The 27,377-nt window shown below is 35.6% G+C and overlaps 1 protein-coding gene across 2 annotated transcripts in view; it reads right to left on the bottom strand.

Annotated features, from left to right (window-relative positions):
* RFX3 (regulatory factor X3) overlaps positions 1 to 27,377 on the bottom strand; it is a 310,728-nt gene that overhangs the window by 27,416 nt on the left and 255,935 nt on the right. For both annotated transcript variants that reach the window (XM_028835189.2, XM_077966127.1), the window contains 4 exons: positions 25,460 to 25,557; positions 22,254 to 22,403; positions 16,364 to 16,572; positions 1,428 to 1,581 (listed from right to left, as the gene is read on the bottom strand). In XM_028835189.2, coding sequence (XP_028691022.1) covers positions 1,428 to 1,581; positions 16,364 to 16,572; positions 22,254 to 22,403; positions 25,460 to 25,557 — 611 coding nt within the window. The remainder of the gene's footprint in view (positions 1 to 1,427; positions 1,582 to 16,363; positions 16,573 to 22,253; positions 22,404 to 25,459; positions 25,558 to 27,377) is intronic.

Genomic DNA, 27,377 nt, shown 5'->3' with positions numbered 1-27,377 from the left:
TTGAACCCTGAGTTAAGAAATTTTAGGGTACTGAGTCCACGTGCTAACTGGGCATTTTCCAACAAGGCATCTACAAAACAACTAAAGAAAGAGGCAATGAGGGGAAGTCAAATATAAGAAAAGTCCAGATTGCTTTGGTCACATGAGGTCCTGCTTACAATGAAAAGCCACAGTGATTCCTGCTTAATCTCACACATATATTTGGCATCATTAAAGCTTAACCATCATCAGGGAACATCATACAAAGACATTTAGACTGGTATACAGCAAGGGGTTTTAAAGAAGTGGAAAAGATGAATATTTCAAATGACCTTCTAGGCAAGTTTGACATGCATTTTATTTATACTAGAATATTAGGGAGGTCCTTGACGTATTTTAATGTATTTTTATTTATGCCTTATTATATTAAACTAGGAAAAGCATTGAATAATATCTATTTTCACTCTTTTTTATTTATATAAGCACATACACATAGCTTAAAAGTGAACATGTCTTTTTTACAGCCTTGGGAAATTTGTCACATTTTCTAATCTGGTATAATTCAACAAGGTATAAACTACCCCTGCCTCCTGCATTCAATGTAACAAAATAAGCCAGTGCTGAACCATTTGAGCATTTGCATCTATTCCTTATTATATTAACCAGCCCTTGTTTATATTCAGAGTTTTAGCTTTTTGATAAGCCATTTTGATTACTATTCAGAAATTCTGAAGAAGAGAATTTTCCCCCTCACATCACTAGTGGTTAGAAGCATGGGTTTGAAAATCAGACTGTGTTTGAAAAAAATTTCTACCATTTTTTAGCTGAGTAATCATTTAACCTTTCTGTGGCTTAGCTTTCTGCATAAACCTTGGATGCTTATTGTAAAACAGAATAAAGTAGAACCTATCTCAAAGACTTGCATTGAGTGCTTTATTACATGTAAAAAACATAGAACTGTGCCTGGCACATATTAAGTGTCCAAAAAATGTTAGTTATCATCATTACCATTTTTATCCTTCTAAAACAGAATCATTTACTTGTTTCTGGGGACTGGGGAAAAGAGTCTACAAAATACATATTTAACCTTTTCCATTGTATTCCTAGCCCTTTGCTTTATCAGGAGCATCAATCTTTTTCCCACTCAAAATATTTTTCATATTCCAGTGGTTCTCAAGTTTTTCTTTTAAATAGGCACCTGTATAATATAGAGAGACATTCCATGAACTTTCACGATATAATCTACAATTTTAGAATCTTTTGATTAAGCACATAAGAACAGAGGAATTTAAGGAACTCTTGCAATAACTCTACAGCCCCTCCTGAGTCTGAGGCTGACTTGGTTAGGAACCATAGTTTTAATCAGTAATTAATATATTTAGACTGAAGTATAATTCTGGTTTATTTTTAATAACCCAATGGGTCACAGCTCTTTCAGTCTCTCTTACCTCGCCCATGACTGCTATGGGAGTCTCTCCTGTTGCCTGAGCAACACGATGTTCTACTAAGTAAAACATATATTCGTCGTAGAGTAGACGGATCAGGTGGAAGGAGCCAAAGCTAGCAGCACTGCGTAAGGTTAAGTCCCGAATAACCATTGAGCTGTTCCAAGAGAAAAGACATATATGCAGCTAATATTAATGACAAAAATTAGCACTCTACCTATTTTTCCTCTTAAAAAAAGTCAAGCTGGGAGTCTATATGGTTGGTATAGTATAAAACCTGCCATGAAATCATTTCATTATTGAAAGCAGTTGCCTCAACTCATTTAAATAGAATGATAAAGAGGTAATCCTCACCGAGACTTGATCCTTATTAGAGATAGATAGTCTTAGTGGAAAAAGTCACTTTACTATCATAGGCAAGTCTGCTGCTTCTACCAAACTCACAAATAAATCAGAATTCAACAAAAAATATTTCTGAAAGATTCAGCACTCATCACTACCCTAAGAAAAAGCAACTTGAAGTAAAAATCTTACTGATGAAGGTTGGCAGTCTGTCCCCTCTCAGTGATAATGACCTCTGGGGTATGCTTTAGGAAAAATATGTATTTCTGCCAGACAAAGCTTACAAAATATACTAAGCAATATTCCCCGATGTGGCAATATAGATTACAGGCAAGTATGTACAAGGATTCCAGCAAGTTTTCTTGGAAGGTAAACGTATTAAGTGCTTCCAGTTTCTTATGATTTCCACTTAAATTATGGCATATTTACATTAGAAATAAGCACAATAAAATCAATTAAGAAATCCATTATTTTTGAAAATGCATTTAATGTATATAATATGAAAATATAAGCAATATTATTAATAAAATAATAATAAACTCTATTATATTTAAAATGGAAATGAGTCCAAAATAAAATCTTGGCTTCAACATGCCAATCATTAAGCTTGTTCACACACTTCAAACCTTAAAATAGTCAAAATTTAGAATCAGAGTGATGTGTGTGTGAGAGTGTGTGTATGTGTGTGTTTCTTACCACTTTCATTTATTGGCCTTTTTCTAAAGACTTTTGGCACACGAACACTAAAACCACCATTGAATTCTCAGGAGAAAGAGGTAAAATCTCACCTATGCCTTGTTTTACAGTAAAGAATTATAACACATTAGGCAAATGGAAAAACAAAGACTGTACTTTTGTTTTCTGTTTCATTTTTCAACCTTGTTTAAAGAGAGGCTACTAATACATCAAATTGTATGCATTCAACTTGGCAAGTGACAAATCATCATTGTCCATCTGAAACACAGAAGCCTTGAATTCTGATTCTGTCTCTTCATTGACTGTTGACCTCAAAAAGATCATTTATTTCCCTGAGATGTTTTTCCTCTTGCATGAAAACAAAACACTGCCTTTAGTCTTATCTAACTTACATGCTTATTTCAAGGATAAAATAAGTTAAAGGATGTGAAATCAACTTATAACTAGAATGCTATTCAAATATAAGTGATTGTGATTATAATACACAGAAAAAGAGAAGCTGACCTTCTCATTCTCATTTATTTATGGTGGCAAGAATAGCAATTATTATATGATGATGGCAGAGGGCCTCTCAATTCTGTAGATCTATTTACTAAGTTATAATAAGAAGAATAAGTGTGGGTTTGAAGTTACACAGACCCAGGTTACCACTGTGTGATTTCAATTGTGATCACGTAATTTTTTGTAAGGTTCAAAGGTTAGCCCAAGAGTCAAATGAAATAATGTATGTGAAATCTTAAGAAAACTACCCATGTAACTATACTGTTACCTACATTAGTGTTGATAATATATTCATTATCATAAATAGTAGGTCTAGTGAATAATATCTTGTAATTGATTACCTTAATGAATTCCTTAAGTTTACAACTCTATAAATAATTATTAAAAATAAATGAATACTTTCATTTGCATGCCAAAATATATGACAAAATTCTATATATAACTCTATCCATGACTTTTCTAAAATTCAGTGACATATTACCAATTTGTAAAAATAATTTATAAGATCATAATATAAGAGCTATGTGAAAATAAATGTTTATATTCCTATGGAAAAAAATTTTAAAGCAGTGAATCACTTACTAAAAAAAAGCAAAAACAACACAAAACTAAAAATAAAATGTTATGTAACATTTTTACCCATACTAACAAAGACTTGAAATAAATGATTTTTAAAGTAAAGCATGAACAGAATATTTGCTCCTAATTGCATTTATCTTGCTGAAGAAAGATAGCAAGTATCTAAAATTTTCAAATTTTAAAAATTTAAAGGATAAGACAAATGGTTAACAAACATAAAAAAATGACTCCTTTTATTTGGAATTAAAGAAATGAAAATTAAAGTAAGATACCTTATATACTCTACAAAGCTGTCAGAGGTTAAAAGACCCAATGTTAGAGTTGGTTTGGAAAAATTCTCCTTTACTGTCTCTATGAATATAAATTCATAAAACTTTTGTAGAGGGAAATTTGGCAGTATTTGTCAAAATTTAAAATGTCAAAACTTTGACCCAGAAATCGAATTCTAGAAATTTACACAAATAACCAAAGATAGTTACAACTGCAGCACAATATTTGTACTAGTGAGAAACTAGGAGGAGAAAGTAAATATCGTTAAAAAGATAATCTAGTAGGATGCTGATTAAACAAGTTATGGCTCATTTAGATATAAAATTGTATGCATATAAGTAGTTAAAAATGAAGTAGACAAATAAGTAGTAACATGGAAAGATGTTTATAATATAATGGTTAAGTTGAAGCAAGATATATGAGCTCATTTACATAAAAACACTCCATACGTCAAAACATTCCTACCCCCAAGTAAACTGGAATATCTAATACTTTATTAGCATTGAGATCACACATTTCATTAAAGTAGTATTAGTTACTTTAAATGTTTATATCCTTTTACTTGAACTTATCCAAAGATATATGTACGATTGTATATGAAGATAATCATGATAGCATTTTAAAAAACTGTATCAAAATACCAAAACCCATCTTAATGTTCAAGAATAAGGGAATGTCTAAATAATGTATAAGGCATAAACATAATGAAATAGTACGAGGACATTAAACATTATGTTTCTGAAGGTATTTAATGGCAAGAAATGCTTAAGATACAATTGCAAATAAAAAATGTTAAGAGAAAAATATAGTTAAATAGTTCACGGGAAACAACTGGATCCCAATTTTATTTAACCCCAAAAGAAAACATTTAACCAGTGGCAATTTCTGGGTAGAAGTTTTTGTATTTCCTAGATTATCTTTTTAAAAAATTAATTTTTTTTTTTTTAGAGATGGGGGTCTTGCTGTATTGTCCAGGCTGGGGTGCAGTGATGCCATTATAGTGATTCACTGCAGCACTGAACTCCTGGGTTCCAGTGATCTTATGCTCCTCACCTCCCATAGGCACTTGCTACCATGCCCAGCTTATTATTTTATTTTGTTAAAGATGGGGTCTCACTGTGTGGCCCAGGTTGGTCTCGAATTCCTGGACTCAACAGATCCTCCTGCCTCAGCCTCCCAAATAGCTGGGATTACAGGTGCAAGCCCCCATGCCTGGCCTGTATTTACCACATTTTCTAATGTGAGCATATATTAACTGCATAATAAAAATATTTATTTTAAAAGATGTCATTCATTATATAATAATACAGAAAAACAATACCGAGTCAGGTGAATGTTAATAAATCTTTTCAGGAATGAATATCACAGATAGAGAATGAGTCTTTCTTCATACATTTCTAAGTTTGAATTTTAGGTCTTTGTATTTCTCTTTCTCTTTTTTTGTTTTGGAGATGGAGTCTCGCTCTTGTTGCCCAGGCTGGAGTGCAATGGCATGATCTCGGCTCACTGCCACCTCCGCCTCTTGGGTTCAAGCGATTCTCCTGCCTCAGCCTCCCGAGTAGCTGGGATTACAAACATGCACCACCACGACTGGCTAATTTTGTATTTTTAGTACAGACAGGGTTTCTCCATGTTGGTCAGGTTGGTGTCGAACTCCCGACCTCAGGTGATCCGCCCACCTTGGCCTTCTGTTAAAATACAATAACCCTGAAATCATGTGAACAACTAAGGAGAATGTTCATAACAAATAGTTTTCTGGTATCATTTTAGAAATGCAAATTCAACTTTTCCAAGAAAATTCACATTTATTTATTCAGCAGATATTTATTGTGTTCCTACTCTGCAGCAGGGTCTTGGTTCAGACAAGAGAGACAAAATTTGGTTTCAAAAAAGATCACATTCTATTAGGCGAGACAGTCAGTAAATATACAAGTAGATAAAAAATATAAAGTTAGAGAGTAAGAGATCCTATAAATCAGGGCCAGAGACTGGAGAGTGATGAGGGCAGGCATTTTAAGTTGGGGTATCTAGAAAATTCTTTCTGAGGAGGTGATATCTGAGCAGAAACTGGATTGAAGTGAGGAAATGAACACAGGTGAAGAATTTTCCTGGCAGAAAGGAGAGCAAATGAAAGAGCTTGAGATAGAACTGTTTGCTGTGTTCAAAGAGCAGCCAGGAGGCTAATGTGGTAGGAAGGCAGTGAGCAAAGAGAAGAATACGTGATAGGGTCTGTACGACTCTAGTGGCTGGACTGTGTAGGGTCTAGTAGGCCATGATAAGGCCTTTGGATTTCATTCTGAGTGTTCTGGAAACTTCTAGATGGTTAGGCAATCACCTTATTTCAGCATAAAATGCACATGTAATACTAAATTCTGTTGGAAGTTTTTTTAAAAAAAATTATTGATCCTCAATTATAATACCTAGTTATTTAAAAAATACTGATATGTATGTCACAAAATTATTGTCATATGTTTAGAAAAGAATCAGCTGAATTGTATCATTAACGCTATATCTACTTTATTCTCTCTGTGTCAGGCTTCCGCTCTACATGCCAAGTATTAAATGACACAATTAACAGTTTAATTGGAATCCTATTGTCCGATTCAGACTTCCGTAAGATATGTTGTAAAATTGACTCCACTGAAGTGTTGCTAAGTTACCATGAATTCAACTCTTTTTAAGATCAGAGTTGTAAACGTTAATTATTTTATAATGGACAAGAAATACCTTTGTATATTTATCTTTATAATTCATCATGTGGAAATTGAAACATATACCCTAACATGTGATAGCCAACCTGCCTCTTCTGAGTGTTTGAAGATGTATCACACCCTTCGGGTAAGAACATCACACCTGTAATCCTTATGTGAACTCACTCTTTGAAAAGTGCTTACAGTTGATTCAGAAAAGAGTATTACTTTTTGGAAGATTCATATATTGTCCAGTTGTAGGCAAACTAGGCACCCTGTGCCTACTTTCAAGCCACAATATCAAAGCTATACATTCCATTCTTTAAAAATGGGATATCTGAATGACCTTCAGGGTGGCCCTGAAGAATGCTTTCTTCTGTTATCCACAAAACACACAAGCTGAGAAATGGCCCACATAACTTCTCCAATTCTGCCCAAGAAAGGCAGTGATTTTTTTTTCTGCCTCCCAGGGAACCACCATTAGTCACTGAAAGCCAGGTTAGGCAAGGAGAGAGCCCCCATTCAGAGCAGACTGTTTGTAGCGCTGTATCAACTGCTATCATGATTCTCTGCAAGTTCATTTCTATATTTCTATGTATGTAAATACATACAAAAAATGTTAGAAATTAAGAGATTAAGCATCTGATTTCAGAACATGAAGGGCCTACTATGTATGTGACTGCCAAATTTATAATGGCATTTACAAATTTACAAATTTTTGGCATCTGCAATGCCAAAAACATTAAAAAATATTCTAATTCTGCTTCTCTGATAGTTTGTGAATGCAATTTTCACTACTCAATATGTTCTTATGTCTCAGTAAAAAACAGTTCAGATATTAAAGGCTCAAGTTTCTAAGCTACTGACTTTGCCTACCAGCAGGAGGTATGCATCTGTCTGAATGCGCCTTTCCTTCAGGGGCCCTGAACTGTATGCTTTCAAGTCTTTTTGAAACGAAAATAATAACCATAATAGTGTCTAATAACAACAAGCCAATTATCCTCAACTCAGGGAGGACAGAGGCCAGGCAAGTGATGATCTACTGGGATTGTATATCTGCAGAGAACAAGAAATGCAAGTAAGTAATTTTCTCTCCTTTCAAGATACCTGCAACAAATCTCTGTGGAGATGAAGGCTCCAGGGATGTATTTCTAAAATGACATCGACTAAATATAGAAAAAAAAAAAAAAAAAACAACCAACAACCACAGGTAGAGGTAAGGGCAAGTCTGACACTAACAACATAAGAAAGCAGTAGGAAGAAAAAAAACACCTTGCTTTTTTGGATGTAGAGGATGGACTCTGACTTTGGTCATGTAAGTTTTGGAACAGCCAGTCAAGTGTACTGCCAGTCAGTGTACTGCTGTTTCATCAATCATTCATGGAGCACATATACCATTTATGTTATTTTCTGGGAAAAAAACTTGATGAATAAAAAACTCTTGGGCAACTGGGAAAATATCTGAAATCTTAAAAAATGTTCCCAAATCAAATTTTCTAATTCTACCATTACTACAACTGTTGCTGCATCTACCTCAAGAACACTGTGATAACGCATTTCAAATCCTTCTGATGTATCAAGGGAAAACATAATTTCTCATCAACACATTTCTCATGAACACCCAGATCCAAATCTAGCACTGGCTTCACTGATGCATACTAGTGGGTCACAGAGCCAGACAACACCTTAATAATTTGCTTCTTGAATTATGTGGGCTAAAGGTACTAAATATATGAGAGGCAGGACTATGGAATTGTACCACTAAAAAAACAAAAACAAAACAACAGCAAAAAACTGGCTGGCTTGCTTTCATTGCATTTGACCCTGGGCTAGACACTAGACGGCTATTTTCAGGACGTAAGGATAATTTAACTCTTAATGAAACATATGATGTGGATCTATATGTCTACTTCAGTTTAAGAAATAAGAATTTGGACCAAATCAGTTGAGAAAGAAAAAAGTCACTTATAATAAAACCAAAGGAACTACCATCATAATTAAAAGACCTCTGATTCCATCATTATAACCAACGGTGGTCAAAACAATATGGAAATCCTATAGTCTGGGTTTACTGAGTTCACAAGTACTATTCGTTCCTAAATTCTGTTACTTATTCATAGTCTTTCCCTCCTCACAACGAGCTTTGGACTCACCACTGATGTCCAGATGATGACCATAGTGTAGACACAGCTACAGTCGGGCGTATGTCTTGTGGCCACCACTTTCTGATATGTGCATGGCCGCACAGACTCTACACTAGAGACTGCCTATGCTTTACAGCAGATATTAACCTTAGGCCCAAATCAGTGGGGCCAGCTTTCTCTAAAGCAGCTAAAAAATGAACTCTTACCACAAGAACAAATGCCAGAGTTAAAAATATAATTTACCCGACTTACGAAAGAATTCCATCCTACATATATGGTAAAGACACTGACTTACAAAGGTCATAAATGCTGGTTTTTTCTTTTTTTTAATTATACTTTATGTTCTAGGGTACATGTGCACAACGTGCAGGTTTGTTACATATGTATACATGTGCCATGTTGGTGTGCTGCACCCATTAACTCGTCATTTACATTAGGTATATCTCCTAATGCTATCCCTCTCCCCTCCCCCAATCCCACAACAGGCCCCGGTGTGTGCTGTTCCCCTTCCTGTGTCCAAGTGTTCTCATTGTTTAATTCCCACCTATGAGTGAGAACATGCGGTGTTTGGTTTTCTGCCCGTGCAATAGTTTGCTGAGAATGATGGTTTACAGCTGCATCCATGTCCCTACAAAGGACATGAACTCATCCTTTTTTATGGCTGCATAGTATTCCATGGTGTATATGTGCCACATTTTCTTAATCCAGTCTGTCGTTGATGGACATTTGGGTTGGTTCCAAGTCTTTGCTATTGTGAATAGTGCCACAATAAACATACATATGCGTGTGTCTTATAGCAGCATGATTTATAATCCTTTGGGTATATACCCAGTACTGGGATGGCTGGGTCAAATGGTATTTCTAGTTCTAGATCCTTAAGGAATCACCACACTGACTTCCACAATGGTTGAAGTAGTTTACACTCCCACCAACAGTGTAAAAGTGTTCCTATTTCTCCACATCCTCTCCAGCACCTATTGTTTCCTGACTTTTTAATGATCGCCATTCTAACTGGTGTGAGACAGTATCTCATTGTGGTTTTGATTTGCATTTCTCTGATGGCTAGTGATGGTGAACATTTTTTCATGTGTCTGTTGGCTGTATAAATGACTTCTTTTGAGAAGTGTCTGTTAATATCCTTTGCCCACTTTTTGATGGGGTTTTTTTCTTGTAAATTTGTTTGAATTCTTTGTAGGTTCTGGATATTAGCCCTTTGTCAGATGAGTAGATTGCAAAAATTTTCTCCCATTCTGTAGGTTGCCTGCTCACTCTGATGGTAGTTTCTTTTGTTGTGCAGAAGCTCTTTAGTTTCATTAGATCCCATTTGTCAATTCTGGCTTTTGTTGCCATTGCTTTTGGTGTTTTAGACATGAAGTCCTTGCCCATGCCTATCTCCTGAATGGTATTGCCTAGGTTTTCTTCCAGGGTTGTTATGGTTTTAGGTCTAACACGTACGTCTCTAATCCATCTTGAATTAATTTTTGTATAAGGTGTAAGGAAGAGATCCAGTTTCAGCTTTCTACTTATGGCTAGCCAGTTTTCCCAGCACCATTTATTAAATAGGAAATCATTTCCACATTTCTTGTTTTTGTCAGGTGTGTCAAAGATCAGATGGTTGTAGATGTGTGGTATTATTTCTGAGGGCTCTGTTCTGTTCCATTGGTCTATATCTCTGTTTTGGTACCAGTACCATGCTGTTTTGGTTACTGTAGCCTTGTAGTATAGTTTGAAGTCAGGTAGCGTGATACCTCCAGCTTTGTTCTTTTGGCTTAGGATTATCTTGGCATTGCGGACTCTTTTTTGGTTCCATATGAACTTTAAAGTAGTTTTTTCCAATTCTGTGAAGAAGGTCATTGGTAGCTTAATGGGGATGGCATTGAATCTATAAATTACCTTGGGAAGTATGGCCATTTTCATGATATTGATTCTTCCCATCCATGAGCATGGAATGTTCTTCCATTTGTTTGTGTCCTCTTTTATTTCACTGAGCAGTGGTTTGTGGTTCTCCTTGAAGAGGTCCTTTACATCTCTTGTAAGTTGGATTCCTAGGTATTTTATTCTCTTTGAAGCAATTGTGAATGGGAGTTCATTCATGATTTGGCTCTCTGTTTGTCTGTTATTGGTGTATAAGAATGCCTGTGATTTCTGCACATTGATTTTGTATCCTGAGACTTTGCTGAAGTTGCTTATCAGCTTAAGGAGATTTTGGGCTGAGACGATGGGGTTTTCTAAATATACAATCATGTCATCTGTAAACAGGGACAATCTGACTTCCTCTTTTCCTAATTGAATACCCTTTATTTCTTTCTCTTGCCTGACTGCCCTGGCCAGAACTTCCAACACTATGTTGAATAGGAGTGGTGAGAGAGGACATCCCTGTCTTGTGCCAGTTTTTGAGGGGAATGCTTCAAGTTTTTGCCCATTCAGTGTGATATTGGCTGTGGGTTTGTCATAAACAGCTCTTATTATTTTGAGATAAGTTCCATCGGTACCTAATTTATTGAGAGTTTTTAGCATGAAGGGCTGTTGAATTTTGTCAAAGGCCATTTCTGCATCTATTGAGATAATCACGTAGTTTTGTCTTTGGTTCTGTTTATATGCTGGATTACGTTTATTGATTTGCATATATTGAACCAGCCTTGCATCCCAGGGATGAAGCCCACTTGATCATGATGTATAAGCTTTTTGATGTGCCGCTGAATTCGGTTTGCCAGGATTTTATTGAGGATTTTTGCATCGATGTTCATCAGGGATATTGGTCTAAAACTCTCTTTTTTTTGTTGTGTCTCTGCCAGGCTTTGGTATCACGATGATGTTGGTCTCATAAAAAGAGTTAGTGAGGATTCCCTCTTTTTCTATTGATTGGAATAGTTTCAGAAGGAATGGTACCAGCTCCTCCTTGTACCTCTGGTAGAATTCGGCTGTGAATCCGTCTGGTCCTGGATTTTTTTTGGTTGGTAGGCTATTAATTATTGCCTCAATTTCAGAGCCTGTTATTGGAGTATTCAGGGATTCAACTTCTTCCTGGTTTAGTCTTGGGAGAGTGTAGGTGTCCAAGAATTCATCCATTTTTTCTAGGTTTTCTAGTTTATTTGCGTAGAGGTGTTTATAGTATTCTTTGATGGTGGTCTGTATTTCTGTGGGGTTGGTGGTGATATCCCCTTTATCACTTTTTATTGCATCTATTTGATTCTTTTCTCTTCTTTATTAGTGTTGCTAGCGGTCTATCAATTTTGTTGATCTTTTCAAAAAAACAGCTCCTCTATTCATTGATTTTTTGAAGGGTTTTTGTGTCTCTATCTCCTTCAGTTATGCTCTGATCTATTACTTGCCTTCTGCTAGCTTTTGAATGTGTTTGCTCTTGCTTCTCTAGTTCTTTTAATTGTGACATTAGCGTGTCAATTTTAGATCTTTCCTGCCTTCTCTTGTGGACATTTAGTGCTATAAATTTCCCTCTACACACTGCTTTAAATGTGTCCCAGAGATTCTGGTATGTTGTATCTTTGTTCTCATTGGTTTCAAAGAACATCTTTATTTCTGCCTTCATTTCGTTATGTACTCAGTAGTCATTCAGGAGCAGGTTGTTCAGTTTCCACGTGGTTGGGAGTTTTCGATTTTCTTAATCCTGAGTTTTAGTTTGATTGCACTGTGGTTTGAGAGACAGTTTGTTACAATTTCTGTTCTTTTACATTTGCTGAGGAGTGCTTTACTTCCAACTATGTGATCAGTTTTGGAATAAGTGTGATGTGGTGCTGAGAAAAATGTACATTCTGTTGATTTGGGGTGGAGAATTCTGTAGATGTCTGTTAGGTCCACTTGGTGCAGAGTTGAGTTCAATTCCTAGATAATCCTAGTTAACTTTCTGTTTTGTTGATCTGTCTAATGTTGACAGTGGGGTGTTAAAGTCTCCCATTATTATTGTGTGGGAGTCTAAGTCTCTTTGTAAGTCTCTAAGGACTTGCTTTATGAATCTGGGTGCTCCTGTATTGGGTGCATATATATTTAGGGTAGTTAGCTCTTCTTGTTGAATTGATCCCTTTACCATTATGTAATGGCCTTGTCTCTTTTGATCTTTGTTGGTTTACAGTCTGTTTTATCAGAGACTAAGATTGCAACCCCTCACTTTGTTTTTGTTTTCCATTTGCTTGGTAGATCTTCCATCTCTTTATTTTGAGCCTACATGTGCCTCTGCACGTGAGATAGGTCTCCTGAATATAGCAAACTGATGGGTCTTGACTCTTTATCCAATTTGCCAGTCTGTTTTTTTTAATTGGAGCATTTAGCACATTTACATTTAAGGTTAATATTGTTATGTGTGAACTTGATCCTGTCATTATGATATTAGCTGGTTATTTTGCTCGTTAGTTGATGCAGTTTCTTCCTAGCATCGATGGTCTTTACATTTTGGCATGTTTTTGCAGTGGCTGGTACTGGCTGTTCCTTTCCAAGTTTAGTGCTTCCTTCAGGAGCTCTTGTCGGGCAGGCCTGGTGGTGACAAATCTCTCAGCATTTGCTTGTCTGTAGAGGATTTTATTTCTTCTTCACTTATGAAACTTTGTTTGGATGGATATGAAATTCTGGGTTGAAAATCCTTTTCTTTAAGAATGTTGAATACTGGCCCCCACTCTCTTCTGGCTTGTAGAGCTTCTGCCAAGAGATCCGCTGTTAGTCTGATGGGCTTCCCTTTGTGGGTAACCTGGCCCTTCTCTCTGGCTGCCCTTAACATTTCTTCCTTCATTTCAACTTTGGTGAATCTGACAATTATGTGTCTTGGAGTTGCTCTTCTCGAGGAGCATCTTTGTGGAGTTCTCTGTATTTCCTGAATTTGAACATTGGCCTGCCTTGCTAGGTTGGGGAAGTTCTCCTGGATAATATCCCACAGAGTGTTTTCCAACTTGGTTCCATTCTCCCCGTCACTTTCAGGTACACCAATCAGACATAGATTTGGTCTTTTCACATAGTCCCATATTTCTTGGAGGCTTTGTTCATTTCTTTTTACTCTTTTTTCCTCTAAACTTCGCTTCTCACTTCATTTCATGCATTTGATCTTCAATCACTGATACCCTTTCATCCAGTTGAGTCAGTTACTGAAGCTTGTGCATTTGTCACGTAGTTCTTGTGTCATGGTTTTCATCTCTATCAGGTTGTTTAAGGACTTCTCTACATTGGTTATTCTAGTTAGCCATTCATCAAATCTTTTTTCAAGGTTTTTAGCTTCTTTGTGCTGGATTTGTACTTCCTCCTTTAGCTCAGAGAAGTTTGTTTGTCTGAAGCCTTCTTCTCTCAATTTGTCAAAGTCATTCTCCATCCAGCTTTGTTCCATTGCTGGCGAGGAGCTGCGTTCCTTTGGAGGGGGAGAGGTGCTCTGATTTTTAGAATTTTCAGCTTTTCTGTGCTGCTTTTTCCCCATCTTTGTGGTTTTATCTACCTTTGGTCTTTGATGATGGTGACATACAGATGGGGTTTTGGTGTGGATATCCTTTCTGTTTGTTAGTTTTCCTTCTAACAGTAAGGACCCTCAGCTGTAGGTCAGTTGGAGTTTGCTCGAGGTCCACTGCAGACCCTGTTTGCCTGCGTATCAGCAGCGGAGGCTGCAGAAGAGTGAATACTGCTAAACAGCAAATGTTGCTGCCTGATCGTTCCTCTGGAAGCTTCGTCTCAGAGGTGTACTTGGCCGTGTGAGGTGTGAGGTGTCAGTCTGCCCCTAGTGGGGGATGTCTCCCAGTTAGGGGATACTTGGGGATCAGGAACTCACTTGAGCAGGTAGTCTGTCAGTTCTCAGACCTCAAACTCTGTGCTGGGAGAATCACTACTCTCTTCAAAGCTGTCAGACAGGGACATTTACATCTGCAGAGGTTTCTGCTGCCTTTTGTTTGGCTATGCCCTGTCCCCAGAGGTGGAGTCTACAGAGGCAGGCAGGCCTCCTTGAGCTGCTGTGGGCTCCACCCAGTTTGAGCTTCCTGGCTGCTTTGTCTACCTACTTAAGATTCAGCAACAGTGGGTGCCCCTCCCCCAGCCTCCCTGATGCCTTGTAGTTCGATCTCAGACTGCTGTGCTAGCAATGAGGGAGGCTCCATGGGCGTGGGACCCTCTGAGCCAGGCGCGGGATATAATCTCCTGGTGTGCCATTTGCTAAGACCCTTGGTAAAGTGCAGTATTAGGGTGGGAGTGACCCAATTTTCCAGGTGTTGTGTGTCACGGTTTCCCTTGGCTAGGAAAGGGAATTCTCTGACCCCTCGCGCTTCCCGGGTGAGGCGATGCCTCATCCTGCTTCGGCTCTCACTCACTGGGCTGCACCCACTGTTCTGCACCCACTGTCCGACATGCCCCAGTGAGGTGAACCCGGTACCTCAGTTGGAAGTGCAGAAATCATCCGTCTTCTGTGTCGCTCACGCTGGGATCTGGAGGCTGGAGCTGTTCCTATTCGGCCATCTTGGAACCACCTCATAAATGCTGTTTTTAATTTTTGTGGCAGAGTTATGGTCAACAGCTCATCCCATCATTTGATATATGTCATGTAATCAGAAAGCCCTTTTCTTCTGGGTGCTTCTATGTCTACAAAAGTACACATTTCTATCTATACTATTTTAGTCAAAAACTGATTTATATTATTAATAAGCTATGTTACTGTCTACTAGATTACTGGCAATCATTAGAATCACCAGGAGAGCTTTGTGAAAAAAAATCCTGATTATCCTCATTCCTAATCACTATCTTTTTTTTTTTTGGGACGGAGTTTCACTCTGTCGCCTAGGCTGGAGTGCAGTGGCACGATCTCGGCTCACTGCAAGCTCTGCCTCCTGGGTTCACGCCATTCTCCTGACTCAGTCTCCCAAGTAGCTGGGACTATAGGCTCCTGCCCCCATGCCCAGCTAATTTTTTGTATTTTTAGTGGAGATGGGGTTTCACTGTGTTAGTCAGGATGGTCTCCATCTCCTCAGCTCGTGATCCAACCACCTCGGCCTCCCAAAGTGCTGGGATTACAGGCATGAATCACCATGCTCAGCCACTAATCACTGTCTCTTACCCACCAAGATTTTGATTTAGTAGGTCTTGGAAGGCACTTAGGATTTGTTTCTTTGTTTTACATTAATTCTGATGTGCAGCCAGGTTTGAAAACAGTTATAACTGATAGAAGTAAGAAGGTAGATAGTTCTGGGTATGCATCAGAATCAACTGAAGTACTTTTTAAGACATAAATTGCTGGGCCTTATCTCTACAGGTTCTGATACAGGTAGATTTGGAGGAAGTGCTAGGAATTTGCATTTCTAACATGTTTCCAATTGATAGTGATGCTACTGGTATAGGGACCACATTCTGAACATCACTAAACAGAGAACTAAAGGAGACTAGTGTTAGGCCTCAAGAAAGAAGTCTAAATAATGTATGTTGCAAGAGGGAGTACAGTAGCCCTTTTCTGATTATTGCTGAATACATTATCTAGACTGGAATCTCAGATGTTCACATCTGAGGACATCTAGGGCTTTGAGCAAGAGATTTCTTTTCCTAGCAGAAAGTTTATTTCTCTAAGTTTCCTGGTACATTTCCATGATGTTGTAATCACTGACTTGGGTTGAAGGTAGTTGTAACAGGGAGTTTCCACAAACTGAAGTCTTTACTCCTTTCTTTTCTTTTGTCACAGAAGCATATACACACACATACACACACATATTTGCAGAATATGAAGAAGCAAGTCTAGGAAAAACCTAGATGATACCTGTAGAAAGACCATTTTAGCAGAAATTGCCTGGCGGCTTTAGGAAAACTGGGTCTTCCTTCATAGGGTTTCAGTGCTTGCATCATCACATTGTCAAGCCACGCAGCCCACTGCTCCAGGGTGCTCTGCTGCTGAAGAGTCATCTTGAAATCTGTTTCTAGTCTCTGAACCATGTTGTCATCACACTGGCACACCCAGGAAGCCTGCTCCTGAGACAGTAACACAGAAAGCAAAGGAAAAGTTCAACTCAGCATCCTTTCATTGAACATCAGCACACACACCAGATGCAAGAACAGAGCTTCACACAGTTAAATGAATCCAGAAAATAAAAAACTACTGTCAATTGTTAGGGTAACACAATCTTTATCAGTTTTAAGGGATGAATATTTCTTGTTGCTCACTCTGGTACATAAAAAAGTGATGTCACATGTAAGTATGATTTGGTTTTTCTACATTAACTAGTCTGTGTAAAAGACTAAAATACATGATTACTTCAAAAAACAGAAGTCTGAACCTACAGTAGGCAGGGTCTTTCATTCTATTCAGCTTTCACACTGCTTTCAGAAGTTCTCTTTTTGTTCCCCATCAGATAAAACTTTAAAACCAATTCATTTGAGAAGATTTAGGGTAAATCAGACAGATAAACAGATACAATCGGCCAAAAGTGGTCCCCTCAAGATTAAAACAGAAACAAACACTGAATGGTACTAGGTAGAAGCATATGCTGTTATGAGTTCTATGGATTGGGAACAGAAATCTCAAGGGCTATCAAGGCAAGGCTATGAATGCAAATTAATTCAGAGAACTGAAAACAACAATAACAACAACAACAAAAAATCTTTTGAGAAAATGTAGACATGCTTCCTGCCAAAAAATGTGATTATTGCAATTTTCCTTCTGGTTCTGGTTGGGAAATGTTTGGTAACAGCAATGAAAATAGCAAATTTTAAAGCTACTTTTCAGTGGTTGCCATAAGTATTGTGATGTCTCCAGTGCTATGTTGTATTTTAAGATTTAAAAAAACCTATTCATTCAAGGCAAAACATAATTATTTGGTAATGTAATATTTGACGGGGAATGAGAAGACATAGGCTTTAGGGTCTGAATTAACAAAACTAACCTCGAGCAATTAATTTAGGTGGGCCTCAGTTTCCCTAAGCATAAAATTAAACAAATGAAATTTAATGAAAAATTTTAAGCTGGGTTCGTTGTGTCCAGATAATTTTGTCAAGACAGATTTCTTTGGAGAAGTGTCTATGAGGCTCCCAATAAAACCCTGTGAATATATACGTATTTTTCTCAAAAGGGTGTCTATAGTTTTTTTTTTCTATATGCTCTCAAAAAAACAAATTCATTCAAATTGACAACTTCAACGGAATAAATCCATTATCTCCTTCTTCTAGTTCCAGGATCTCTCCTGATCCTACAGACTTTACCTATTCAAGGGACATTTCAACCTGGAGGCACTTCAAATGCAAAATGCCCCAAACTTAACTTATTTTAAATTCTCAGGGAAACCTACTGTTTCTTCTGTATCTCAGCTGATGATATTATTCACTGTCTTTTTTCTCTTAACTAATTAATCATAAATCCATTCAGATGTTACCTTCTGAATACCACTTTTAAATATTTTAAGTATACTAAAATATAATTATAGAAAAAACTGTAAATACAAACAAGCTAAAAAGGAACAAAACATTAAGAATACTTAAAATGGCAACAGTAAGAAATTATGGCATGTCATGCTGATGTATGTACCTTTCAAACTTTTCTCTGCATATATAAATATATATATTTATGCATATATTATAATACACACATACACTATATTATTTATGCATACATTTATATTTTAAATATATATTTGTAATATAAAACACTCATATTTATACATACATTTTATATTATTATATGCTTATACATACTTAAATGTTTAAAATAAAAGAGGATCATATTATATTTTCTATTAGATATTCTGATTAGTTTCACTTAGAAATATATAGTAACCATCTTTCCATGTAGGCAAATTAGACCTATATTTATTGTCCACTGAATGAATTTGTTTTATTGCATAATGTACTATTATTTATATAACCAATCCCACATAGTTAGACATTTGTTTGATTTGTTTGTTCCAACATTTTAGTATTACAAATAAAGCTGAAATTAGCAGGATAGGTTTTTTTGTTTGTTTGCACATTGATAACTGGAAGGAGAAACTTACTAGTATCCATGAAGCAATTTAATTTCATATCTTACCATAAATTCAAACTCACTATTTACTTGGCAGTTAGTTTTTGCCAAGAAAAGATGATAATCTAAAACCTAACTTAGAGAAATAAACCACAGCACATTATTCTGACTTTTCAAACTAATTATACTTCATTTTACTACTCTCTTCAGTGAAAATATACTAACAATAGAGCACATTGTAAATATTTCCCTGTGAAACGAATGTAGATATTTCAAGTCTATAATTGAAAAAGCTAAGGACATTTACAGATGTTCTTAACTTAGAAAAAAATATATATCCAAAATGAAAAGTAGTCAGGAGCTTCAAAATCAGAATGCTTTTAAATACAGAAACATAAGTATATGCAATAGCTAAGTTATCAAGTCAGCCCACCCAAACCTATTTAGCCCATAATGTGGACTTCAAAAACCACCCATTTACACAAAAAAATTAGAGAATGATGCCATTGTAATACTATCAATTAAACAGGAAACCAACTGTACTGCAATAGAAAAATTATCTTAAATGCATGAAGAAAAGAAATTTTAATTAGAGAAGAATAGAGCAGTAAAAAGTGATATATGGATATCCTGAAAGGAACTTTTTAGCACTTTCAAGCTCTTAGTGTATTATAATATTGACACACATGTAATTTCATTGTTTTAAATAGAAGTCTCCTTATTACAAGAGCATCATTCGTATATTGTCAGATTATTGAGGTTCATGTTACAGGAGTTGGGACAACTTCCAAATGAACTGGAGATGGGGATAAAGGTGAAAAGGGAGGAAAGGGACTCTGGGAAAATCTGGCAAAACTAGGAAAAGAAAAGGAAAGAAATAAGGGTGTTAAAGACGAAAAGTGCTACCTTGAGAAAGAGATTACTCATTAAAATGTACAGAGCTGTGAAAAGTAAAATGTAGGGGGAAATGAAGGACTCACTACAGTGTCATGGTACTCTGAAAAAAGGAAGAAGGTTTTGGAGGGCAGATGCTGAATCATACGGGTTTCAGCAGTAATGACTATCATGGTGGACCCAGAAAAACATGATAGTCAAAAATAGAGGAAAAGAAAGGGTATTCTCAAAGTTGGCAGGTAGAGGATAAGTAGTACAGTAGACATATCACTGATCATTAATATGCAAAGATGTTCTCAAAGTTAATGCTTATAACCAGGGAAGAACTCATTTGTAGAAATACTTCATTGGAATGCAGATACACAAATACATTTATGTATTTATACATATAATAATACTAACAGAACACTGAAAAACTTTCTCAGATATTATTAGAAATAATTCTTTAAAATGTTTTCTGTTATTGAGTTTAAATTACTTTCTGAAACTAGAAGCTGCCTTCTTCAACTTTTCTTAAGACACTTTTAAACTTTTCTGAAAAAAGATTTGAAATAAATATTACAGTAAATTTTAAGGCAATATAAACTGTTAATATTTTTGCATATTTAGTTAATATATCCTACTGAAATATGTAAAGTAAATGGTTTTGTAAAGCTGAGAAAGTTTGTTCTTGTAAAGATTATGTACTTGTATGTGTGTATGTGTTTTTGTAGATGGATAGATATTTTTTAAAACTTCATATATATAGTTTTACATTAGATACAAATAATATAAAATATTAGATATCGATATCTCTCTCTATATATATCTCAGATGTTTGAACCCAGTCCATGAAAATCACAATGAACAACTAATTTATTGTACTCTAAAATGGATCAAGCCCAAATGTTACTTTTTGGTATATTTTAAATGACAAAACTAGGCAAGAAGTAGAAATTAAAATTTCTAGAAAATAAAATAATTAACAATTAGCTTATTTTTAAAACAACAGTATTGTTTTTTAACAGCTTTACTGAAATGTAATTCACACATTATACAGTTCATTCATCTAAAGAATACTATTCAAAGGTTTCTTCTAGTATATTCGCAAAGTTGTACATCACTCACCACAATCAATTTTACACCTTTTTCATTTTTCTAAAAATAAACCCCATGACTCTTATTTGTTACCTCCCAGTCTTCTCAATCCCCCAGCCCTAAGTAACCACCAATCTATCTTCTGTCTGTATAGATTTATCTATTCTGGAATTTCATATGAATGGAATCACGGAACATGTGATCCTTTGTACCTGGCTTCTTTCACTTAGCATAATGTTTCCAAGGTTCGTCTATGTTGCAGAATGAATCAGAACTTCATTTCTTTTTATTGCCCAATAATATTCCATTGAATGGATAGATCACATTTTGTTTATCTATTAAATCAGTTGACAAACATTTGGGTTGTTTCTGCTTTTATGTGGCTGATATAAATAGTGCTGCTATGTACCTCTATGTATAAGTTTTGTGTGGACATGATTTCATTTCTCCTGGGTATACAACAAGGAGTGGAATTGCTGAGTCATATGGTAACTCTATGTTTATCTTTTTGATAAATTGCCACACTGTTTCCCAAAGTGGCTACAGCATTGTATATTCTGACCAGCAGTGTATGAGGTTCCAATTGTTTACATCCTCACCAATAGGATATGTTATTACATGTCTTTTTGCTTAGACCCATTTTAGAGTAAATGAAATGGTACCTCGCTGTGGTTTTGACTTGTATTTCCCTTGTGGCTAACGAGATTGAGCATCTTTTAATGTGATTCTTGGCCATTTGTCTGTTTTCTTTGGGGAAATGTCTACTCAGATGTTTGTCCATATTTAATCAGGCTGTCTTTTATTACTGGGTTGTAATGGTTCTTTACATATTCTATAAACAAATCCTTTATCACATATATGATTTGCAAAAATCTTCTCACATTCTGTGGGTTGTCATTTCGTGTTCTCGATGGTCTCTTTTGAAACCCCAAAGTTTTAAATGTTGATTACGTACAATTTATGTATTTTTCCTTTTGTTGCTTATGCTTTTGGTAGACAATGATATTGTTTTTATAGGGTAACATTTAGATTCATTACTTTAGAACCAGAAATAAAGTAGTGATTGATATTGAAATTCTATAATACTGTTTCTAACTCAGCTTTTAAAGTGTACTTTAAAGTACAAGTGGGTAATGTGATCACAAGGTTAAACAATATTTTTCATTTGAACTATCACAAGAGCCGAACTTACTGCCTATAATTCTTTTTAAGTGAATAAGTATTTACTAGGCAGCTATAGTAAACTCTGAAATAGAATTGTTCTTAGTTCTTTCAAGGAGGGGCACTAAAATAGAAGTATCTATGCATGTCATGGTACAAATTATTAAATATATAAACAATAATCTAAGATAGGTGTTATAAGGTGGGGAAAATGAAGCCTACAGTAGTTAAGTAACTTGCCCAAGATCCCACAGCTAGTATATGAAAGAGTTTAACTTCTTGCCTGTCTTACTTCAATGACTGTGACCTTTATTACTCTACTAACTATTCAGCAAACACTGGTGATATGTTGTCTTTTAGGACTGTAAATGTGAGCTTACTTTAACCACAAACATGGGAGTGGTATAGCTGTATCTGGGTCAAACTTCTCTCTTTCAGGACACTGTGAATATAGATGCTGCCGGTATATAGATGAGACTTTGAAAAGAAATTTGATGATCCTAATTAAGAAGAACAAACTGGGTACCTTGCCTTAAGAGACATACTTTGCAAGGAAATAGAGTACCTGGACATTGGCAAAGTCGACACGGTTGAGGTCATTAAGCATCTGGTTGATTTGGGAAGTGTTCTGAAGCACTGCACGAGCTGCCTGGGCCAGGTGATTGAGCGACGTGTATCTTCGCAGAGTCTGGGCAAAGGCACTTACAGCGGCAACCTGTAAAGCAATCCAATTAAGTTGGGATTCTGTTTTCTCCAGTAAAACAAACCACTGCAATCTTCAAATCTTTTTTCCCTTGCCAAATTTTAAATGCTTGCCTCTGATACTTATTTAAAATTCATTTGGTGAGAGAGTTTACTTGTAAATTATAGCATTTAAATCTCTAAACCAAGTATTATTTTCCTTTTGAGTAGGTTGAGGTCAAGACTAAAACAAACTCCCACATTCTTTGACATCTGAGTGTAGCATTAATTAAATCAGTCTTGCAAGTAACTTCTTATCCACGGTAAGCAGGAAAAATGTTGGTTTTCATTCCTTTTTTTACTGCTCTTTGGACAGTCAAGTACAAAGTAGGCAAATTTTAAAAGTAGGGATGTGCAGTTTGGCTTTTCAAATAAAAAGAGATCTGGACATTCCTACTCTAAACTGACTTTAAAAATGCATGTCAGAGCATTACCATTCAGATTTATTCTTGCTACCTTTATTTTATAGAAACGAGTAATTTTGAGGTGAAATTACCAGAGGCAAACAACCAGAATAACCCTTTTTCAGAATTACAGCTTCTTTAAAACGGCTATGCAGGAAGTTTCTATTTGTCTCTCAAAATCTACTTTCCATTTTTCTTCATCTTGAAGATTGATCTGAATGGACCACATTAACCTCCCTCCTTGTTCTCTGGCTTCCACTTGGGTTTGACCAATGACAGGCACTATCAGGAGACGGAAGGATGGGAAGAAAGAGTGGTTACCATGGTACCTATTCACTACAACCTCTGCTTGCTGCCTGTTAAGAGTGGAGCCTGCTTTCCTTTTCTAATGTTACCACAGTCCTGAGGGAAAGAGTGGAATTCCTAATGCCATAGCTTTTACCTCTCACCCCTTCATTCCTAGGGATGGTTAGGATTCTCACTATTGCTAGCCCTGGGATGCTTTACTATTCCTCCTTGGTTTTATCAACTTTGTTCATACCTTTGGAAATAAGCTCTTCTTAAACTCTCTTAGATTATCCCCACCTTTGGGTGCATGATTTGTTTCCTGTTCACACCCTGAATAAAGCAGTTTTTTTGAAAGATAGCAAAGATAATGCAAAAAGTCTACATAAAGTCTACATTATCTCATGGAAATTTGTTATGTGCACAATACAGATCTAATAATTTTAATCTTTTAAAAATATATTTTAAAAATGGACAATTTACAGGAATGTATAATATTGCACTCAATCACTTATATGGGTATATAAGGTGTGAGTAGTTGAATGATCATTTGGGAGTGGTAGACGGTGTTCACAGGGAACAGGATGCTCTATCCTGACAGTGAGATGTTTGAGGACTATTTGGAACTTGGGGAGAAGCTCACACATACTCAAAAAAGAATCTTATTCCATTTTTGTGGTTTAAATTAATCCAGTATATACTATGTGCCAGGCTCTGGATTAAGTGCCTTACATATATTATCCTATTCAAATCTCTTAACTATCTTATTAGACACATATGATTTAAAGAAGATAAGTAGCTTGCTCAAGGTTGCAAAGAAACTCCATTAGTGATGGGAATTGACCTGGGCATTTTGATTCCAAAAGCCACAGAAGTTGGAATGCTGTTTTCTCTGTCAGGGTAAATTATCTCTATTAATTGAATGCGGAGAGGAAAAGAGACTGCATATCAGTGAAACCAGAAGAACAGACGGCACCCTCTACTGTGGTGAATCATTCTGGTGAATCATTCAAGCAAACTCTGGAGGTCAATGAGAAGGCCAATGTTGCAACTGGATTGTTACCACATTCACTTTGACAACATTGGGAAGGGAAGTGCTTTTAGCTGTTTGAGGCATTGTTATAAATGTGACCGAAAGTTGAAAGGATTCCTCGATCATAATGAAAGACCACCTCCTTTTTTGCACACCTCAATGTGGTACTTTACAACAGCACTGCCAAAGAGAAGAACTACCTGCAATGATGGACATGCTCTACATATATGCTGCCTAACATGGGTAGCCAGCAGCCAGAGGAGGCTACTGAGCACTCGAAATGTAACAAGTGTGACTGAGGAGCTAAATTTTTCATTTCACTTAATTTAAAATTCTAATTTAAATAGCCACATGAGGCTGGCCCTACTGTGACAGCACAGCACTAGAGGAACATTCTAATATGGGCATATCAGTGAAATGTTGCCTTCTATATATGTTTTAGAGAGAGAAAGTTTTATTGCAAACGTTAAGCCCAAGTGAACGAACTGGAGGCTACTTATGTTCCCACAGAGGTTTATCAGCTAAAATAACTTCAATTGACCAACTCTGCCCCCAGATTCAAAGGCAAAGTATATTGCTGGAGTCTGACAGTAAATACAGTCATTGACAAGAAGCCACAAATGTGATTTCTGGTACCAAAATTTAAATAAAATTTAGGATTAGTCCAATCTTGCTATGGGGATATGTTCACAGATTAACTGAAAGTAACATGGCTAGTAGGAGACAAAGTAGAGACTAAAATTTATATCTCTAGCTAAATAATCCACATTCCTGAGATATATTGATTAATTACGAGTTAATTGTTCACTTGATTCACAAAAGCATCCTCCAGTGTTTAGAAAAACACCAAAACATCCTGAAAAAGCAAAACAATATTAATTTCTATGAACTTTTCAGGATATGATAGGTACAGTAAGAAATTTTAGTAATAGAAAATTCCTTCAAATGAAAACTATTTGAATATTCTAGGCTATTATTTTAATATCTGAAATTAAACACATAGTTTATATCTTTCTTATATATATAATTTAGAATATATATACCTAATATATTGTTTAGAAAGGGCTTGTAAATGCACCACACTTGAAATGCTTCCCTATTCTCTTTGAAAGGAACATTGCCAAACATCTCTTGTGCAAGTTCTTTATTACATGGTTATAAAATACAAATATAAAAATCAGTTTTAAAAGATGATGTATATTATAACCTTAACATTTTACATAATACCGTTTGATAGGATAGATGTAAAGTTCACAGTTCAGAATAATTTCCTAAACACAAAAGAAAAAGCAAGGACATAAAGTATACCTTGGTTTGTATCATTCTCTGTGGAATGTTGTTCATGGCATTGGAAAGCCAACCTTCAAGGCTTTTTGCAAAATTTCGAATGGCTTGGGTCAAGGCACCTAAACATTAAAGAATAAAAGCAGAATAAAAAAGGTATGAAAGAATATTAATTTTTGTGCTAGAATAAAAGAAAATGCTCGTACACAATATCTGATATAGCACAGAACTCATATTGTCCTCATTGATAAAACTTTATTTAACATTATTCCTAATTTTTAAAGCATCCAAGAATTATATTTTGGGCTTTTTCTTTTAAAGTTATTTTGTTCCCGGATACTTGTGACACTTTTTTGGGAAAAAAAGGATTCAAACATTTTTGCTTACAGCAACATATACCAGTTGTGAATATACTTATAGAATATTCTTGCTTGGAAAAAACACTCCTTTCATTAACAGTTTTGTGCTAAAGATTATGTATTTTCTTTAAAATTCTTCGTCTTGTTCTTTCAAGCTCTTAATCTATTTCCATTTCTTTTATTAAAAAGAAAAATAATGCAAAGCTTTCTCTGTTTCTCTATGCATCTATTTACTTAGAATCTATGAATTGGCGTAATTCTCTCTCATCCTTGTTGAAAAGGTAAAAATTAAAATTGTCTGAATTGAAATTTTTGGGTAATTATTTTCCATTTCATTTGGCAGGTAGAGATAAAAGATCAGTATGATAAAATTGCTGTTAGGGAAACCCATATTCTTAAGATATTCCTAAAATAGCTCATTCTGTATTCTTGACATATCTGTTAAAACCTGAAATAGGGACAGGTCCCATGACAGAAGATTTGATGGTGGTCATAAAATAATTAGAAGCATCTTCAGTTATCAGTGATGACTATGACTATTTAATAAGAAAAAATCTGCTTACTGAGATTGCTATATAGTAGGAGACAGAATACTTTTCTTGTACAACAAGTAATTCAGTTAATAGTATTTTACTTCCTCTGTGCCCAAGGCTCCATAGTAGTATAGAGGACAATTATAGACATTTAATAGATAAGTGCTTGAAGCTCCCACAACATAAAATTCATCTTTGTAGGTTCTCTATAATGGGGTAGGTATCAAAATATGCTACTATAAGAAACACAGTTATATTTTGGGCCAAGGTCCCCAAGAATATTAATGTTACTGATGGGCTTAAATTCCTTGGTTTTTCTTTCTGTTGTCAAATGAGTCTGACATGATTCTCTATGCTTCTGTTAAAACCAGGTTTTATAAATAATTTCACTTAAGTTATTTGCAAACAATATAAATTTTACTATTCCAATAATAAAGACAACTAAATGCATTTTTAAGAGATTTGTTTAACTGTTAAAAACTGGAGAGACGAGACTGGAACGGGCTAAATTTTGGTTAGGAAAAACACTCAAGCAGTGCAGATCCTTAACCACAAGGATCATAACTGGAAACACTGAATTGGAAATTTCTTGAGAACCAATCTTTTGAAACCTTCAAAGCTTCCCACATTAGCCAAAAAAGGAAAAAAGAAAGAAAAATATTTTTCTGTTGTATTATGTGCTAAAACCATGGAGGGCAGGCATGAATGGAAATGAAAAAGAGTGAAAAAAAATTAATAATCCCTTTTGAAACAGTAAAATTTTGTTCAAGGTTCATTTTGGCAATCTGCATTTTCCATTTTTCCTACAATTAATATATAATAATTATTTAATCTGAAAAATAACCCCCAAATCTATAAATGTTACTTAAAAAATATTTATTATGGGCCTGTTTTATCTAGATAAATTTAATGCAAGGGTGATTAGATAAGAAAAGATATATTTTGCATTTTAAATAATTGTGAATTTTCACTTTTTCTACTAAATGATATTCTGGGCCACCTTTGGTTATACTTGTAATTGTACATTTAAGTGTTACCCATTGAGTGCTC

This window comes from Macaca mulatta, chromosome 15 (assembly GCF_049350105.2).
Source record: "Macaca mulatta isolate MMU2019108-1 chromosome 15, T2T-MMU8v2.0, whole genome shotgun sequence".
NCBI lineage: Eukaryota > Metazoa > Chordata > Mammalia > Primates > Cercopithecidae > Macaca > Macaca mulatta.
The sequence above is the reverse complement of the archived record's forward strand: the minus strand, read 5'-3'. Positions and strand labels throughout refer to the sequence as shown.